The sequence below is a fragment of the Tympanuchus pallidicinctus genome, unplaced genomic scaffold (genome assembly GCF_026119805.1).
Source record: "Tympanuchus pallidicinctus isolate F22 unplaced genomic scaffold, pur_lepc_1.0 scaffold4, whole genome shotgun sequence".
NCBI classification, from domain to species: domain Eukaryota; kingdom Metazoa; phylum Chordata; class Aves; order Galliformes; family Phasianidae; genus Tympanuchus; species Tympanuchus pallidicinctus.
This window is the reverse complement of record NW_026294758.1, coordinates 22,010,222-22,029,542: the sequence shown is the minus strand read 5'-3', so window position 1 is coordinate 22,029,542 and position 19,321 is coordinate 22,010,222. Positions and strand designations below refer to the sequence as shown.

The window sequence follows — 19,321 nt, the reverse complement described above, 5'->3', positions numbered from 1 at the left end:
ATTGTGGAAACACTGCATAAAGTGGTTTAGGAATAGAGCTTGATTTAGTTTCTGTTCAAGTAAAGTATTGGAAAATGCCTGTTGCAGCTAGTAGAAGTAGGTTTGAGTGTGAGGCGTTTCTAGGAGGTAGAAAATCATGTAACTACATTAGCTTTCTGCCTTGAAGTTGAACTGTTTATATTATTTGTGTTTTTCTTAATCTGCATATATGGCTGGGCTATTCACTTAGAAATTCACAACCATTAAAAATTACTTGAAGTTAAAGTTCACTATCATACAGATATTCTGTGAGTTTCTTTTATCAGAAGATGAACAAAGGGCAACATTTATCACTAATTTTGCTCAATCTGAAGTACCTTGCTGTTCCATAAAGTTTTTTTCTGACGTTTTAGTGCACAGCTGGAATTCTGATTACATAGTATGATTCCTAGCTGAGATTTTATTAGAAACAAACCTAGCATGTCTCAGTGATTCATCTGCTATCAAACAGACAATAGGTGGTGTTCTAAAAACACTATTTGTAAACCTGCTTAAACAGCAAATATGTTGTTGAATGGTGTTTCCTCCTGATAGACATTGATGAATGTCAGACATCGGGAATTTGCATGAATGGTCATTGCATAAATACTGAAGGATCCTTTCGATGCGAATGTCCACCTGGCTTGGCTGTTGGAGTTGATGGTCGTGTGTGTGTAGGTGAGTGAGACTTTTTTTTTAATTGAAAGGCAAGGGGACTTACGCATTATATGATATCCTTCTGGGACATGTTGTCATCAGCTGTAGAATTAAAATAAACCAAGGAGGTCTTTTTCTTAAATAAAATTGACCTTTTTTGTTTTGCTCTGTTATATGTTTGTTTCCAGGTGTGTACACATGTATGTACATTCAGAATTATATTCAGTTGCACAACTTCTACTTCAGTTCACAAAAGGAAGTGTATCTACTGTGGGGCACTGATATTTTTGCACTCCTGTTTTCTTATCTTTCTCTAATCTGGAAACATTCTCCTCCTACCATAATGTTAAAAAAGATAAAACTTTAGCAAGAGAAGGAGCAAAACCTAGATGAATAGGTTCTGTGAAATCAAATCTTTATTTCTGATTATTAGGAATTCTATCACATAAAGCCAGTGTTAAAAGTCAAGATGTAAAATGTAAAAGCTTACATTTCTTTGTGGAATCAGGCTGGTGCCACCTCTTGTTTACCTGTTATTCTTCTGATCTTAATAAAAAGCAGTTTCTTAGATTCAGCTGGAATGCAAGTATTTGTTATTTTAAACTAATGAGATTTTTTTAGTAAGCAAAACTGTACTAAAAATTGAACCAACAAAAACAAGGATTGTTCTCTGGTCAGGTTGTTTGTTTTCTTCTAGTTTATTAAAAGTTTGGAGAAAAGCAGTCAAAAGATGTAAGAATGAGAAGAAGTTTTGTGTACTGTTTTTAATATAGGAATTTCACTGCATATGACACAGCAGCAAAACCAGATTTGAGTACAAGCTGTTCAGTACCTTTTTCATGGTCCAAGTTGGCCTCATCTTCACCCTTGTCAGTGATACAGCTGCAAAGAATCAGTTCTGCGTTCCCATTTACCTAACATTGCCACAGTTCTAGCAGTGAAATGCTTCACAAATTGGCTGTCACCTATGAACAATATGTTTTATTTGAAAGTGTTTAATTCCACATATCATAGCTTTAGGGTTTACCATAAAAGCTTAAATTTTCAACGGGAAATATCCTTAATATGGGAAAAATCATAAGGCAGAATCATGATTTATTTGGAAAATTCTCTTTAAAAAGATGATGTAATTATTCCAGGTCTAAAATAAAAGAGGAAATTTCCAATAGTGCGTAACAAAGATGTCCTTATACATGACCTTCAGAATGGAATTTCAGAGCCAGTTTGCTGTTCAGAATTTTGTGTGTATGTATATATTTACACATGCTGTGTTAGCTACAGGAATTCTCTGGCTATTCTGTCTTATTTATTACAAGACAACCTGGCTGCTGGAAAAGTATTAGTATTAAGGGCATTTATAATCCAAAAGTTAGTAAGTTACATGGAGCAGCATCCTTCTAGCAGTAATTCTACAAACGTGCTAGGCAATTATTGGAACAATAATGACTTTAAAAATAAAAGCTATAGTCTCACTTCAAATTTAAGTGTTATTTTGCTTTTGAATAGTAACATTGATTCTGATGGGATTATTCATAGAATAAAGGAGTAAAGTGTTCTTTTATTTAACATTAATAAATATTTTAGGGTTAACCACAAAATGTTATTCAAGTTTAGGGAAAAAAAAAAAAAAAAAAAAAAAGAACAGTAAAGGAGAACAAATGCTTGGAAAAGGAACAGTTAGATAACTACTCAGAGCCAAGATAGTATTTGCACACATCTAGAATTTGGCTATACTTTCAACTGCAACTTCATGCTAAGATACCTCTGCTGGCTCTGTGTGTATGTGTGTCATCTCAGAACTTGCACTAACCTGTGGCTGTAGCTTTGTACAATGTTGTTTGTTCTCTGCTGAGGTACTTTTAGTTATGATTCAGTCTGCATTTCACATCTCTGCCCAAATACAGCCATCCAGGACAAAATAGCTAAGTTTAGTTTTAGTCTGGTTATTTTGCAGTGCCTGTCATGAGCATTGCATGATTCATCCTTCTAAGACATCTGGATAAGTGCAGTGGCTTTCACTGAGAATAGGTCAATCACTGGTCCACCAGACCCTGACCACAAATACAGTGGTGTTAATATTCCAGCTGCTGAAGTGCTTCACTACAAAATTTGAGAGTCTATAAATGGTCTTCCAAGACCATTCTCCGGAAAAATATGGAATAAAATCCCAGAGACAAGCACATGGTTACAAAAGCACCAATGCTAGGATATGGTTCAGGGCATAAAATAAGTTCCCCAGCATTCTGAAATTAATAGCCCAAGGCTGATCAAACTATTTAGGGAGCAGAGTAGGTTCATCAGTGAGGCGTGTGGTCAGAACTATTGCGACATGGCAAACTTCAGCTTAGCAAGGTGCCTCAAGCAGCTGATGTGCAGATGGAGCACGGGAAGCACAGCCCTGGGAGAGCATTTTTCCTGTCACAGTATTTTAGATTCTTGAAGAATGAGTTTATTTATTCCTTCTTTGTGGGCTTTGTGAATCAGTGTTAGTGTAGATTAGACTGTTTTCCTACAATTTGTGAAGAAATTCTCCATCAGATTGCCTGTTCTTCTTTTATAAAAACTTTGTTGAAAAAGCTTCCTCCTAATATATGGCATCTGTAGCTTCCTTCAGCTGCTTTCCACCTTCACATCTTTGACGACCTTCCAATAAAGTACTTCTTCATAATTTCCAATCTTTTCTCCCACTGAAAATTTCTCCTCCAGGTGTTTCCTTCTCTTGAATTGCTTCTTCATTCTCTCCTGGACACATAACTAGGGGAAAACCTTCTCTTCTGTGAGAGAACAGTGATCAAAGCTCTTTTATTCATAGCAGAGTGTGAACAGATTGACATCTGGACTTTCTAGACATGAAGGAAAAGGATGTGGTGCGACTAACTATTTTGCTGGGTACATAAGCAGACTTTTCTTGTGCAATGATACTTTATTGTTGTCAAGCATAAAAATCTTTTCCTGCTGTCAAGTGCAAGTGAATTGTACTGGCTTCACCTAGGCTCTTGGCAAAGAATGAGCCCTGAAATCTGGGCTGCATTTAGCTGTGCTCCAGAACTGCTTGTCCTATGGGAGACCATGGACAACGTTTTATGTACAGGCTATGCCATGTTGAAGGAGCCAGCTTACAGCTAAGAGCTGGAAGGACACGTAAGAAATTGCCAGTTCTTGTTGGAATTGGCGCTGTTATATTTTTCGTGCAAATTTCTTTGTTGTTTTCAGGACATGTTTAAGGCATCTATCTGCATTCCCTTGGATCCTCTTTAAGTGAATTGAGACTCATGTTCAGACCTCAGCGTATCATAGTTCTACTGGAAGTTCAACGAGGAATGTAATTAAAGCCATGCTCTGGCCTAGTCTGTAGATACCTGAAGTTCTAGCAAGTGTGAAGTTCTAGCAAGTGTCTCCAGAAGTGTAAAAGTAAAAACTAAAGACTGCTTACTCTGTATCCTGCTGTTCTCAATTGTATGTTTAGGTTGACTGTCCACAAACACTCTTGCTGGAAGGTAGCCCATATTATCCTTTAAACATTTATGCAAAAGGCATCTGACCCTGAAATATCCAATAAAAAAAAAAACAACAAAAACAAACAAACAAAAAAAAACAAACAAAAAACAAAAAACAACAGCATGAACAGCAATAGCAAAACATGTTAAAAGCTGTCTAAAAGAATTTCCTAAAATTCTGAAAATTGTTGAGCTTACTGTCATCAATACCTGCAGGTCCCTTTCATAGATAGTGTATCCATTTCACTTGGGGCCTAAAGAAATAGAAGATTTATTTGCTTTCTCTTTGTTAGATACTCATATGCGTAGCACATGCTATGGAGGTATCAAAAAAGGAGCATGCATTCGTCCCTTCCCTGGTGCTGTGACAAAATCTGAATGTTGCTGTGCCAATCCTGACTATGGTTTTGGAGAGCCATGTCACCCCTGCCCTGCTAAAAACTCAGGTAGAATTTTATATTTCTTCAACTACTGGTTTGTTTTTTTTTTTAAATCTTATTCAGAGAGCTCATTTACTTCATACATTTAAGAAAAATGAACAGTTTACTTAATAGAATTGTACACTGAAAGTGTTTGCTCCTTTTAAGAAAAGCAAACTCTCTGGTATTCTGTACTGACTTTTTATGCATTGTAACATTTGAGGCAAACCAAGTTACAGAGCTGCCCTGACTGTGACAAAACTGAAAAAGAAGGAACATGAGTTCTGTGAATGAAACTGGATACTTGAATTAAGTGTTGACTCTAAATAATGATTAGGTAAAGAGAATAAGCAGACGTCTCTGATAAATCTTTACATTTCATAGTTCAGTAAATCTGGTTTAAGAGAAGTCTTGTATTCACTTTAGAAATCTGTAATTTATAGGAATTAGTTCTTCAAATGAGCATAGACAGTGAAAAAAAAAAAGACTCTTGCAAACAGAATTGAGATAAGAAGTCTTGGATGGTAATTCCATTCCATGTTGTTTTAGAGGAAGAAAAACTGGATTGTGGTTGAAAGTAATATCAGAGCAAGAAGTACTGTCAAGACTATAATGAAATCACTCTAGGGTTTCATTCTTGTTATCAAATTTTGTATTTGAATATGTGCAAAAGTTCAGAGTGGAATGTTACTATCATATCTAGCTAAGGTATCTATAATTCATGTGAACGCTGACATTTTATTACTTAAATTGTAGAAAATTATTTTGAGAAAGAATCAAGTGGATTTATTTTAGGATTAAAAAAGCGAAACACTGCAAATGACTTTGTTTTTTTATTTCCCCCAACATCTCTTGCTGCAATGAATAGCGGAGTTTCATGGCCTGTGTAGCAGTGGAATAGGCATTACCGTGGATGGACGAGGTATGTTGTACGTTTTATTTAGTATATGTGATTGGAGATGGGAAAAAATGATATACTTAAAAGCAGATTTTTCTGTAACATACATGAAACTAATATTTTACTTGTAGCATTTTCATTATTAAAGCATAATAACTAAATGCCATCTAAAGAAAGAGCCAGAATTAGTTCCCTACAATCGTAGATGTTATCTTAATCCAGCAAGAAAAAAACAGTCATGTCCATTTTAATTTCGTTATGTGATTTTCATTATGTGATGTTATGTGAGTTTTAGGATACAAGACAGGTTCCTCTGATTTGGGTAATGACAGGGATCACTTGCATTTTTAGCTGATTTTCTATCATTTGGAATAATAGTGGAGCAGTTCTTCACTCCAGATCCAGAGATAATTTCTCTGATGAGGTACTTGGAAGGAAGCTTACTAAAAAAAAGTCCTCTTATGTAGTTCCTGGAATGAGAGATTTTATTTGTTGCTGGAATTTGTAAGGTTGTAGCTTCTTTTTCTATCATCAGAGAGGAGAATTTTATAAGCAGTAGTTGAGCCAAACCTGAAGGAAGGGCAAGACGTGCTTTACCTTCCAGTTAAATAGGACAGGTTGAAGAAAGAGTGTTTTTTTTGCTAGGTTGTTCCCTGATGAGTTAATAAAGTTGCAGCCAGATACTGTACGTGTAATATTTCGAGGCATTTAATCTGTATAGCTTTTATCCTCATCAATGTTAAAACTCTTACTCAGTTCAGAAGGAACAGACTGAGACCAATGGAACATGATACCTAGTAAAAGTCACATAACTTCAAAAAAAAAAAAGCACTGTATTAGAAGGGTTCAGTAATTACATGTGCATAATTTTATCCTTGCTTTTTGAGCTCATTTCTTAATGTCTTGCCAAACTTAAAAGCAATGTGAAATATGTGGTTTGTATATCTCATGAAGAAGTAAATGCAGTGCATCATGATTTTGTACAAATGCTGCCTTACTGTTAGGATTTACTTGTAGGAGGCTTTACAGTCTTTTGGATATGTGGAAAATGAAATTTCTCACTAAAAATGCAAGACTAGTTAAGCTCTCCATCAACTGCAAGCTAAATACCATAATCTCTTGGGGGGATCTGAATAAAACTGGTATTTTTTGTACATCTTGCATGTGAGCTCATACATAGTTTTCTTGATGCTATTCCTACTGCTATTTACACCATAGGAGATTGTTTGCCAGTTTTATGTCCTGAAGGAGAGGAATACTGATCCTGCATCTGGTCGCTAATTTATATTGTTTTCTTCATCAAAAGCAATGAGAATCCTTATCTTGAGTGAATGGGAATATATTTTACCAGTGAAGGTCTTGGCATATAGAATGACTTTCAGTTGATTCATAGCTTGTTAATTAAGCTGCTATCCATCACCACATACTTACTGCTTGCATTCAGCTTGTGGTTAACAAGCCCAAAACCTTTAAATCTTCCTGTGGGAGGAATCCGAATGCACTGATGAGGGCAAAGATTTTACTGTCTGGTTCAACATAAAAAGTAAAGGGAGGGACAGGACTTTCTAAAAGCATTAACTTTGAGGAGTTGGACTATGAGCCTTCTGGGTCACATCCAACTCAGGATATTCTATGATTCTATTATTAACTTTATAAGGAGAAACAGAATCATGAAATGTGGTTTTCCTGCAAGATGTAAACGAGGCCAGGAAGATACAGAAAACTTTCTGCTTTAAAGGAAACATAAAGCTGAAATATTATACTACTTTATACTTTCTTAAGTAATGTTCAGATATCTCAGATCTTTGAGTTTAATCCAGGCATAGCATAACTTTTAGAATGATAGAATTATTTGAGTTGGAAGAGACCTTTAAAGGTCACGTAGCCCAACTCTCTTGCAATGAACAGGGGCACCAACAGCTCAATCAAGTTGCTTAGAGCCCTGTCCAGCCTGGCCTTGAATGTCTCCAGGGATGCGGCATCCACCACATCTCTGGGCAACCTGTGCCAGTGCCTCACTACCTTTTCCTTACATTCAGTCTAACTCTCGCCTCTTTTAGTTTTGAACCATCTCCTCTTGTCCTATCACAGCAGCTCCTGCTAAAGTGTCTGTCCCCTTCTTTTGATAGCCCTCCTTTAAATACTGAAAAGCTGCTATCATGTCTCCCTGGAGCCTTCTTGTCTCCAGACTGAACAGTATTTTCCAAATGCATTTCAGAGTATATGTAAATTATGAGGAATATCCTGGTCTAAACTGCACTATGTTTCAAGAGGAAATGTCCTTTATAAAAAAATGAACTGTACAAATATAAAACAATATTTTTATGAAGTCACAGCTAGACCAGCATACCTGCTGTTTTTTCCAGTGTTTGGAAAGGGAACTATTCAAGTAATGGGCTTACCGTATGGGAAGAAATAACTTAACTTAGTTTTGAAAACCCCTCTTTTCCTCAGAGGTAAAAAAAAAAATATTAAAAATAGCCTGTTCCTGCTCTTATAGTTCATATAAATATTCTGGAATTTTCCAACTACAGCAGAAATTCTATATGGGACTGTAAATTTAGGGAATATATCTCATTCATCATCCTATTCTGTCCATCCAAGAGAAATTTCAAAATTCCAATAAATACTGTGATTTCTGTAAACCTGAATATGCTGTGGTATTGATGTATGCATTAGTTCTCTATTAGGAAACGTATTAACATCACCTAATAAATTATATCTTCTTACCTAGATCCTCAAACCACAGGCATTGAGTACACAGGCTTGGTATTTTGCATCAAGGTATTCTTACAAACATGTAGTCATTTTATTGATTTAAGGTGGAAAGCATGCCTACAGGTCATCCATTTTAGCATTCTGCTCAGAGCAGGGCTAACTTCAAAGTTGAATCAGGTTTCTCAAGGCCTTGCCTGGTTGTATTTGTAAGATCTCCAAGGATGGAATTCCCACAGCCTCTCTGAGCAGCTTACTCTAGTGCTTAACTGCTCTCATGGGGAAGAAGTCTTTCCCTAGCATTCAGCTAAAATTTCCCCAGCTGTTTTTAACTGTTGTCTCGTGCGCTTTTATTGTATAACTTGGAGAAGGGGTTTGTTCCATCTTCTCTGGGACAGAATCACAGAATGGCCAGGGTTGGAAGGGACCTCAAAGATCATAATCTCCAACCCTCTGCCACATGCAGGACCACAACCTCCCCATTTAATACTAGACCAGCTAATATTAGACCAGGGCCTCATCCACCTCTAGGGTTGGGGCATCCACAGCCTCTCTGGGCAGCCTGTTCCAGCACCTCACCATTCTCTCTGTAAAGAACTTCCCCCAGTCATCCAATCTAAATCTCCCCTCCCTCAACTTAAAACCATTTCCTCTTGTTCTGCAGTTATCAACCCTTTCAAAGAGTTGACTCCCCTTTTGTTTATAGGCTCCTTTTAGGTACTGAAAGGCTGCCACAAAGTCACCCTGCAGCCTTCTTTTCTCCAGGCTGAACAAGCCCAGCTCCCTCAGCCTGTCTTCTTAGGGGGGGTGCTCCAGCCCCCTGATCATCTTTGTGGCCCTCCTCTGGACCCTCTCCAAGAGGTCTCTGTACTGGGGGCTCTAGGCTTGGATGCAGTACTCCAGATGGGGCTTCACAAGAACAGAGTAGAGGGGGACAGTCACCTCCCTGTCTCTGCTGGCCACCTCTCTTCTGATGGAGCCCAGGATACCATTTGCTTTCTGAGCTGCAAGAGCACACTGCTGGCTCATGTTACGCTCTTCATCTGTAAAGACCCCCAGGTCCTTTTCTGCAGGGCTGCTCTCAAGGACCGCTCCTTCCAGCCTGTACGGATGCCTGGGATTCCTCCAGCCCAAATGCAAAACTTTGCACTTTGCTGTGTTGAACCTCATCAGGTTCACCCGGGCCCACCTTTCGAGTCTGTTGAGGTCCCTCTGCATGGCATCCCTTCCTTCCACCGTGTCAACCGCACCGCTCAGCTTGGTGTCGTCAGCAAACGCTGAGGGTGCACTCGATTCCATCATCGATGTCATTGATAAAGATGTTAAAGAGCACCGGTCCCAAGACAGACCCCCGAGGGACGCCAGTGGTTACCGGTCTCCCCCTGGACATACAGTCATTAAACACCACCCTCAGTCTGCAGCCGTTCAACCAGTTTCTTATCCATTTAGTGGTCCACCCATCAAATCCACATCTCACCACTTTGGAGATATGGATGTGGTGGGGGACCATGACAAAGGCCTTGCTCAAGTCCAGGTAAATGACATCGGTTGCCTTCCCTTCGTCCACCAATGCAGACACTTCATCACAGAAGGCCACCAGATTGGTTAAGCATGACCTTCCCCTGGTGAAGCTGTGCTGGCTGTTTCGGATCACATGCTCATTCCTCATGTGATGAAGCATGTTGTCCATGTGGATCTGTTCCATGATTTTCCCAGATACAGAGATGAGACTCACTGACCTGTAGTTCCTGGGTCCTCCTTGCTCCCCTTCTTACAAATAAGAGTGACATAATTCTTCCTCCAGTCGTCTGGGCCCTCGCCTGACAGCCACAACTTTTCAAAGATGATGGAGAGTAGCTCGGCAACCACCTCAGCCAGCTCCTTCAGGACCCTGGGATGCACGCCATCCGGCCCCATAGACTTGTACACGTTCAGTCTTATGAGGCAGTCTTGGACTTGCTCTGCTCTTACACTGGGGGGGGATTTACCCCCCTGGTCCCCACCGAGAAGTTTAGGGATGCAGGGCATCCATCATGCAGGAATGATCTTAATTATGAGTGAACTGCTATCATATCTGCCTGTCACTATGGTCTTACTCACTAAAGAAACCCCATTCATTCAGCCTCTTTTCATGTATCGTATGCTCCACCCCTCTAACAATCTTTGCAACACTTTGAGTTATTCTCCCCAGTTCTTCTGGTATCTTTCTTGGATTGAGAGTCCCAAAACTGAACACATTGTTTAACACAGATTTACTGTCATCTGTGCCGAATAGAGGGGAATAATTGCTTCCTTCACCTTCCTGTCCACACCCTTGCTCTAAATAACAGCCCCAGCCTCCAGTGAGTCAGATGCTTCCTTCATTTTGATTCTGTCTGCATCACTTAGTCAGGTTTTTTATACTTTCCAATATCTTCTATTTCCAATATGTTATCTTCTGCAGATATTAATGAGTGTGCATTGGATCCTGACATTTGCTCAAATGGAATTTGTGAAAACCTGCGTGGCAGCTATCGTTGTAACTGTAACAGTGGCTATGAGCCTGATCCTTCTGGAAGGAACTGTGTGGGTAAGTTTCTCTATTTTGCTATAAATGTTGAATAATTCATCACCACATTGATGATAATTTGAATTGATAGAACATGGGTTGCAAGGGAGACATATGTTCTTACAGCTGCAGTGAAAACAAAAAATTTCTATTGATCCAACCTTCCCTGGTAACTCCATAGCCAGTATTTTTACTTCTGTCTTTTTCTGTTATTTGGCAGAGGTGTTTGATGATTTTATTTTATTTTTGTTATACTGTTTGTCTTGGATGTGTAGGCATCACATATCATTGCAGGCTTGGATTTGTTTTTCTCAAGAGCGTGGATATTCTGTTATACAAGAGAATCTAAAATGTGTCACTTTCAAGACTTGAAGATAAGTTGACAAGAATTGAAAGTTATGGTTTTGCACAGTAAAATGTAACATGTGGCTACCACTACCAAAATGAACAGTACCTGGTGATGTTATGCTATGCTTAATCTAAAGGGGGATCAGGCGCCGATATTAATTGATGGGTTTTTCTTATTCAGTATGCTTCCTATCCTAATCTTAATCATAGCTTCTTTTTCCTGATATATGATACACACCTGCTGTCGTGGTATGTATATGTTATCTAAGATGTCTACCGTGCATGAACTATTCAATTTGTATTTAAACACATATTAATTTAATGGATTTCAAAATCCTTTTTTTTTTTTTTTACTATGAAAGAGGATTAGAATAGTAGTCTAACATGCCTTTACTTATGTATCTTTAAAGAAAAAAAAAAAAGACAGAAAGAAAGCTGATAATTTGAAGATTCTATAATCATACAATTAGATTATTAAGGTCATTCTAGGAGCACAGGAATATTGTTTTAAGACTACCCATCAATTGTTTTTAAAGACTGCTATTGAAAACCTTTAAGACTTGGGTAAAAAAGAATCTGAAAATGATTTAGATTTTTGAAAAAAAAGGATTGGCATTTTTCACTGCATAGTCGTTATAGGAAGCAGCACGTCTGGTAACCTAATTGTTGCTGTAGAATGCAATAGGAGCTTGTTAGAGAGACTAAGGCCTCTTGAGGCATTTGATCTTACTGATGTTAATTCATCTGTTACAGACATTGATGAATGTTCAGTGAATGGGCTGCTGTGTGATAATGGCCTCTGTCGAAACACTCCTGGAAGTTATAGCTGCACTTGTCCAAAGGGCTATGTATTTAGCACTGAGACAGACACGTGCGAAGGTGAGAAATGTACAAATTATTAATCTTATTGCTTGATTTTATTTGCTTTTATTGCTTGCATAGTATTAAAGCTAACTGATTAAAAGCCATTCAGACTGGAGGCAAGAACAAGAGCAAAAGAGAGTACTAAGGTATGGCATAAAGCATTCCTCTTATAATTTTTCTGCATTACTTTCAGTGTTTTGGGTCTTGTCAGTGAATTTCTATCGAAGTAATCAGTTCATTGTTGTATGAAAATGTTTTCCTTTCTTTAGACAATACATGTGGAAGATGAAATAGAAGCAAGTATATACTTGCCTTGTATTATACAGTGATGACATAAAGTTTATAATTTAAGGAAAACTGCATGTTTTGATCACAAGAGACTTCATTTTTTCCCATCAGTCTATGATGATTTTTAATTGTAGATCATATTCTCATATGCATGTGATGTTTGAGTTCCTGGGTCTGAATGTTACTGCCTGGTGATAAAAAATTGTCTTTTGTTTTCCTCAAAATTCATACCTTATAGTCAAAATTGCTTTTGTTTTCATGCTAATGGACAATGTCAGAGGAATGAAAGTGTCACACTGCAGAAACTGAACACAGAATCACAAAATTATTGTGACTGCAAGGAACTGCTGGTGGAGGTCATGTTGTCCAACCTCCTGACTCAAGCAGAGCTATTCAGAGCAAGTTGCTTGCCCTTTGCCATGTCTAGATGGCTTTGAAACATCTCCAAGGAAGGAGATTCAACAACTTCTTTGGGAAATCTGTTCTAGTACTCAGTCACCAGCACAGTGAGGAATTGCTTACTGATATTCCAGTTTGTGCCTATTGCCTCTTATCCTGTCATTCAGCTCCACTGAGAAGAGCCTGTCTCTGTCTTCTTTGAACCCTCCTTTTGAACGTATACACTGGTAACATCCCAACTGAACCTTCTCTTCTTTAGGCTAAACAATCCCAGCTTTCTCAGCCCTTCCTCACAGGAAATGTGCTCCAGTTCCTTCATCATCTTCTTGGAGCTTAGTTAGACTCTCTTCAGTACATCCATGTCTTTCATCTACTCGGAGGTCCAGACCTGGACACAGCCTTCCAGGTATGAATGCAGCAGTGCTGGGTAGAAAGGATGGATCACCTGCCTCTACCTGTTGGTGGTGCATTCTTTAATATAGTCACAAATGCCATTAGCTTTCTTAGCAGGAAGGGCACATTGCTGGGCCTTGTTCAACTTGGTGTCTGCAAGGACCCACAGGGCATTTTTTGCAAAGCTGCTTTTCAGCTGGGTTGCCCCCAGCCATGTACTGGTGTCTGGGTCTGTTCCTCTCCAGTTTCAAAGCCCTCCCAAAGGCTTTGAACTTCTTGTTGAACTTCATGGGTTTCCTGCCAGCCAATTTCTCCAGCTTGTAAAAGTTGCTCTGAATAGCAGCATGAGTCTGATTTATCAGCTACTCCTTCTAGTTTGTGGCATCTGCAGACTTACTTGAGAGTACATACTTCTTTAACATCCCAATTATTAATTTCCAAATTGTTGTTACCAAACAAGAATGGACCCAGGATCAATCCCCAGGGTGGTACACCACAAGTTACTGGCCTCCAACTAGGCTTTGGTTTATTGATCACCACCCTTTGGGTTTGCCAGTTCTGACACTTATTAATCCACCTCACTGTATGCCCATCCAAACTGAATACGTTAAAAGCTTCTCTATGAGGATCTTATGGTGGCAGTGTCAAAGGCCTTACTGAAGTCCAGGTAGACAATATCACTCATATCCATCATACTGATGATTTAATTAGTGAAGCTTACAAGGTTGGTCAAGCATGATTGCCCTTTGTTGAATCCATGCTGACTGCTCTTGATGATTTTCAACTCCTTCATATGCCTGGAAATGGTTTCCAGGCATGGCTGCTCCATCAGCTTTTCAAGGATCAAGGTGAGGCTGAGTGACTTGTAGTTTTCCCAGGTCCTCCTTCTTGCCCTTCTTGAATATATGAGTGACATTTGCTTTCCTCCAGTTTTAGGCACTTCCCCATATGTGTATGACCAAGCAAAGTATCCTCACAACGACGTTTGCCAGTACCCTCATTGCTTGCAAGGACGCATGGTCTTAATGAATGTCCAGTTTGCTTAAATGTTCCCTGGAGTGATTCTAGTCCAGAAGACTATCTCCATCTTCTATGCTCCAACCTTTCCCCTTGATCTATGGGAAGTGGGATTCTTGAAGACTGGTCTTTCTAGTAAAGACAAGCAAATTTGAATAAGAAATTTTACTGATTTATTAGTAATTATTATTAGTTATTTAGTTATTTTTTAGTTTTAAGCAAAGCTGTGAAATAAGGGAGTTGAAAGTATTGGCTTTTGTCTCATTTTTAATTAGTATTCAGAGCAGCAATATATATGACTAGATTTTTTGCATTGTATTATTTTATATTAAATATAAATTATTTATTATATATTATTTTTTGTATAATATTATTACGATTAGGAAGTTTTTGTAATGAATAATTATACATTTGAGTGAGTGATGATGAAGGTACAATCCTTCTGGAATACGTACTGTATAAACCAGTATAATCTTCTAAGTTTGCCTGGAGTAACAGAAGACATTATTGTCCTCAGCTGCTTGTTATTACTGATCAGCCACAAGTTACTTCCATACAGCTAAGCAAACATACAAAATGGAAAGTGGAAGCACTCTTTAAAATATTCTTGCTGTGTAAGATCAGTCAGGTTAACTTAAAACATTTCATTCGCAGCATTTGCTGAATGGGCTAACTTAACACTGCAGCAGTGAGGAAGGCTCATGTGCCCTTTGCAGTTTTCTTCAGAGCAGTGGAAGCAAGCAGCATGGGGGCAATAGTGTTTTGAATGTCTCCAACTGTTCAGAAAGTGAACATGTGTTTACACTCAAAACATCTCATGAAATGGTTTAAATTCTGACGGTATCAAATCATTCACCTCTTCACCCCTTCTATTCAAAAGGAATTATGTTTCTTTATATTTCAGTACATGTGTGTTTCAGAGGCCACTTTTAAGAGTTAAAATCTCTTCTCTTCTTATATGTTACAAATTAGCAGCACTCGCTCAGGTTAGGCGTTTTCTTTTATCATGCTCCCATGGATTTATAGCACACTGTGCTAAATTGTCTTAGTGCCTCATATCTATCCACAGTGTTTGTGTGAGATATTGTCTTCAGAGTCTGTATTTATGTTGCGTTTCCATGCCTAAAAACATTTCTAGCAGTGAAAATTGCTTTCCATGTGCTTTTAATTATCAGAATGGAAAATCCAACAACTTCAAAGCATAACACTGAGCAAAAGATAGACCAATGAGATACCAGAATGGAAATAGCTTAATTATTGAAGTAGTAGTATATCCAGATTTTCAAATGTAAAAAGTAAATATGTATTTTAACAGCAATAGAACTAGTAATGGTATCAGAAATATTAATAAAAGGCTAAGGTTTTGAACAGAAAAGTGTGCGGAAACATGATTGCACTAGGCCACAACATCTACAGGGAAAAAGTGATCTTTTCTGTCTTCCTGGCATCCTTGTGACTATTCCATCACCATTCCTGTGTTAGGTCTTCTGCTAGCACAGGTTTTGGGGATCATAAAATTTCATAGTTCATAAAGTCATGGATTATCCCGAGTTGGAAGGGAGACACAAAGATCGTCAAGTCCCACTCCAGCTCCACACAGCACCACCCAAAATCCCAACGCTGTGTCTGAGAGCAGTGTCCAAATGCTCCTTGAACTCCAGCAGCCCATTCTGTGCCCACCGCCCTCTTTCCCTGACCCCCAGCTGCCCTCCCCTGACGCAGCTCCATACCGTTCCCTCTGGCCATCACTGTCACACAGAGCAGAGCTCAGTGCTGCCCTCTGCTCCCAGGGTACGGTTGGCCCTTTAGGCTCCAGGTTACACTGCTGCCTCATGTTCAGCCAGAGCAGCCTGATCCCTTTCTGCAGGCTGCTCTCCAGCTCTTGTCCCTAGGTCTGCATATGTATGGCTAGAGTTAACCTGTCACAGGAGTAGAATCTGTCAGAATGTGTCAGTTGCTGTTGTTTAACTTTATGCCCTTTATCTCAGTTTTTTTGCAAGGTCTCTCTACTCCTGCGGAAATAAAGAGCTCATCTCAATTTAGTGTCATCAGTGAACATGTGTATGTTTATCTTCAAGTCCTGCATTCAAGTCACTGATGACAGTGCTTAGGAGAACTGCCCCTAAAAGGAGCTCCATGAAACCCCACTATTGTCTGGCTGCCAACCTGATGTAACCACATTTACCATACCACTTTGAGCCTGAGTCATCAGCAGACTAGTTGTTCATCCATGGCATTGTGCCTTTGACTACTTGTATGCTGGACATTTTGTCCAGTTCACTGAGGAGCAGGCAAGTTCTTTAGATAGCATTGCCAGCAGATTTTGACTGCAAAATCATAGTATCTAAACAGGTTACGTATAAGACTAGATAGAGTTTAAAGCAAGTTTTATGAAGACAAGATTCTAGTAAAAGTATAGATATCCCTAAATAGTCACTTTTTTAAGGAATATGAGACTTCTTTTAGTTTTTATCGAAAGGATATATGTGCAGTTCCCAAATAAACTGTTCAGGGATCACATCTGAAAATAGGAACAGGGAACTCATGTGATATATTCAGAATAACACAATACAGTACTTGGTGACAGTCAACTAGTAATGTAGGTACTAAGGCATTTCATAATTTAAGTCAAACTGAATATAGAAGATGCAAACACCTTATTAGGAGGTTGATATGTAAGTTAAAGTCTATTCTGCTGTAAAGGAGGAATGACTGAGTTGATCATTCAGAATCATTAGGTACAGCTGTTCAGGTTTCTGTTTTGTGCATTTATTATTTCCTGGATTTGGAGATAGATGAATTAATGCACTTAATCACTTGTTTTTCTTTTTTACCTGGAAATGTTTCCATATACTTGTAATGAGTTTATTTCCTTCATGAAATAACAGTTGTTGTTTCCCTTTGTTCTTTTTCATAATCCTACATATCTGCTGAATTCTGAGGAATGACTGCATGGTTGGGCACAAATGCAACAGTAATATTTAAAATAAGCGAATATGTTATTGATGTAAAAAAAAAAAAATCATTTAAATAACAAAAAGACAAAACCAAAGAACCAACCCTTAGCCAAAACTTCAGATTTGCAAGAATATTTTCTTTTTGTACAGTTATTTTAGTGTAATCAACTCTAAAATACTTGTAAATTTTTATTGTCTGTGTGGCAGATTTGGAAGGATAATCAGTTTCTTTGAGTACATTTATGTACATGAAATTGCTTGCACAGGTTGTGAAGAATTTATCATCACCATCTCGGATAAGATGGAATTGAAGGAAATTAAACTGAAGTTTAGATTTAGCTGATCAGACGAAAAAAGATTCAGGAGTGGTTTGGCATAAAACTTGCTATGAAACCTGTTAAATGTATTCTAAAGTTGAGTGGGTTGGCAATTTAAGGAATATATTCATCTCTTTTTTGTCTAAATTCTGATTTCAAATGGACATTAGTCATCCAGTTTTGAGTTACCGGTTCACTAGTTATAGAAAAAAGACAGAAGCTTTATGTTCTTTAAGCTCTCTGAAAATGCTCTGATGCTTGCTACTCACCAGTATATTTCTAATTAATATAACTGTCATCAGTAACTGTGATGAAACAACAAAACCATTTACTGTTTTCAATTATAGTTGAATTGAAAATTTTTATCGATTTGTTGCAGAGAGCATAGGAGTTGTTCTAGTCTTCAGAGTCTGTGAAAGTAGAGATTTTTACAACAAGCTCTGTGGTTTAGATTGTGTTTCCAGTGACATAACTAGTTAAACGTAAACCAGATGTGCTTTGAAGTTTATTTCCAGGAATGTACAGCAAACTGTTTCAATTTTTGTTTCTGTGACATTTACAATGTACACTCATTCCTCTTAAGCAAAAAGTCTTCAAAAAATATATGTTTTCGTACATTTGCTTTTTACTTTAAAATATAAAACAGTATTTAAAATCAAATATTTTTCTTGCTTTTTTTTTAAAATGCACCTTAGAAGGCCTATGGAAACAATCTTTGGAGTTTGTTTACACTGTGCTTATGATACTTATTTGTCCTGATTCAGCAGAGCACTATTGGTGAAGTACGTTCATCCTTCAGTTTTTCTTTTTTTTTTCTGAATGGTGGTTTTGAGATGTAGTCAGGGAAATATTATAAGCCTCTGAGTACTCAAAAGGACTGGGTTTTGGGGAGTTGTTGGTTTGGCTCTTGTTTCTTTCTATTCCATTTCGTTGATTGATTTTTGCTAACGTGGAGCTGAAGCGTATCACATGCAGAATGTAACAAACAAATTTTTCAAGTTTGGGGGCCCGAAGCACAGTCACAAGATCATTTTCGAAACAGCTAGAAGTTAATGCCTCCAGAAATGCATAACCTCATCCTCATTGAAATCTGTTCTCCATATTTATAATCTGTGGTGAGAAATGGCATGGGATAAGTATTCCTTCATCTGCATCAGGACAAAGTAAATTAAGGAAAAGCATGGCTCTGTGAGACAGAGTCCCTCACACCTGATCTTGGTTATGCTTTTGATCTGCTTTTGCCACTTTCAACCCGGAGACAGGAAAGTGAACATTTGTCTGAAGGATCAGGGAGTGGCTGGCACTGACAATAGACAGGTATGAATCTCCCTATTCTTCTACGTTTTTGATCAGCTGGCTGCTCAGTTTGTTTCCTTTTCTTTGTCTTTTACCAAAGAGTAAAGAACATAACCCATAAACCTATAGATGCTTTTCTCCTCTCCATCTCCATTTATTCTTGTATCTTTCAGTTTTGGGGATGCTGACTTTCACGTATGGTTCTCAGCTATTTTTTCGTAGGTTTGAGTTTCTTGTTAAATGTGAAAACCAAAAGCAGAGATGTATTTTCCTAGAAAAAAAAAAAAAAGATTATAAATGTAACTTGTTAATTTTCAGGGGGAATTAAAGATAGGTGTAATAACCTGATACATTTTAAATTTATAAATATGAATGATCCTAATTTTTATGTGTTTTTATGTTCTAAATATGAATAGTGTCTTAGATAGTAGCAGTACTACTTTCCGCTCAGTATCGTGTTTTGTCTTACATACTGGTGCTGTATGTGCAGGTGTGTGTGTGGTGGGGCTGACAGCTGTGAAAATGATGTGACACTTTCCATGAAAATCTCCTGCTTAGATCTGTAATATTTTTAGGCAGACTTGAAGCATTTTACCTACAGTTTTCCTTGCTGGGTCTCTGACTCAGACTTCTAATCTACTTTAAAAATATCAGACAAAACACTTTGTTTCCAAGAATGATTAGCTACTA

The 19,321-nt window shown here is 38.1% G+C and overlaps 1 protein-coding gene across 2 annotated transcripts in view; it reads left to right on the top strand.

The window, feature by feature from the left end:
* Window positions 1-19,321, top strand: part of FBN2 (fibrillin 2) — a 157,853-nt gene that overhangs the window by 66,720 nt on the left and 71,812 nt on the right. For both annotated transcript variants that reach the window (XM_052701072.1, XM_052701073.1), the window contains 5 exons: window positions 574-696; window positions 4,466-4,618; window positions 5,460-5,513; window positions 10,648-10,773; window positions 11,854-11,979. In XM_052701072.1, coding sequence (XP_052557032.1) covers window positions 574-696; window positions 4,466-4,618; window positions 5,460-5,513; window positions 10,648-10,773; window positions 11,854-11,979 — 582 coding nt within the window. The remainder of the gene's footprint in view (window positions 1-573; window positions 697-4,465; window positions 4,619-5,459; window positions 5,514-10,647; window positions 10,774-11,853; window positions 11,980-19,321) is intronic.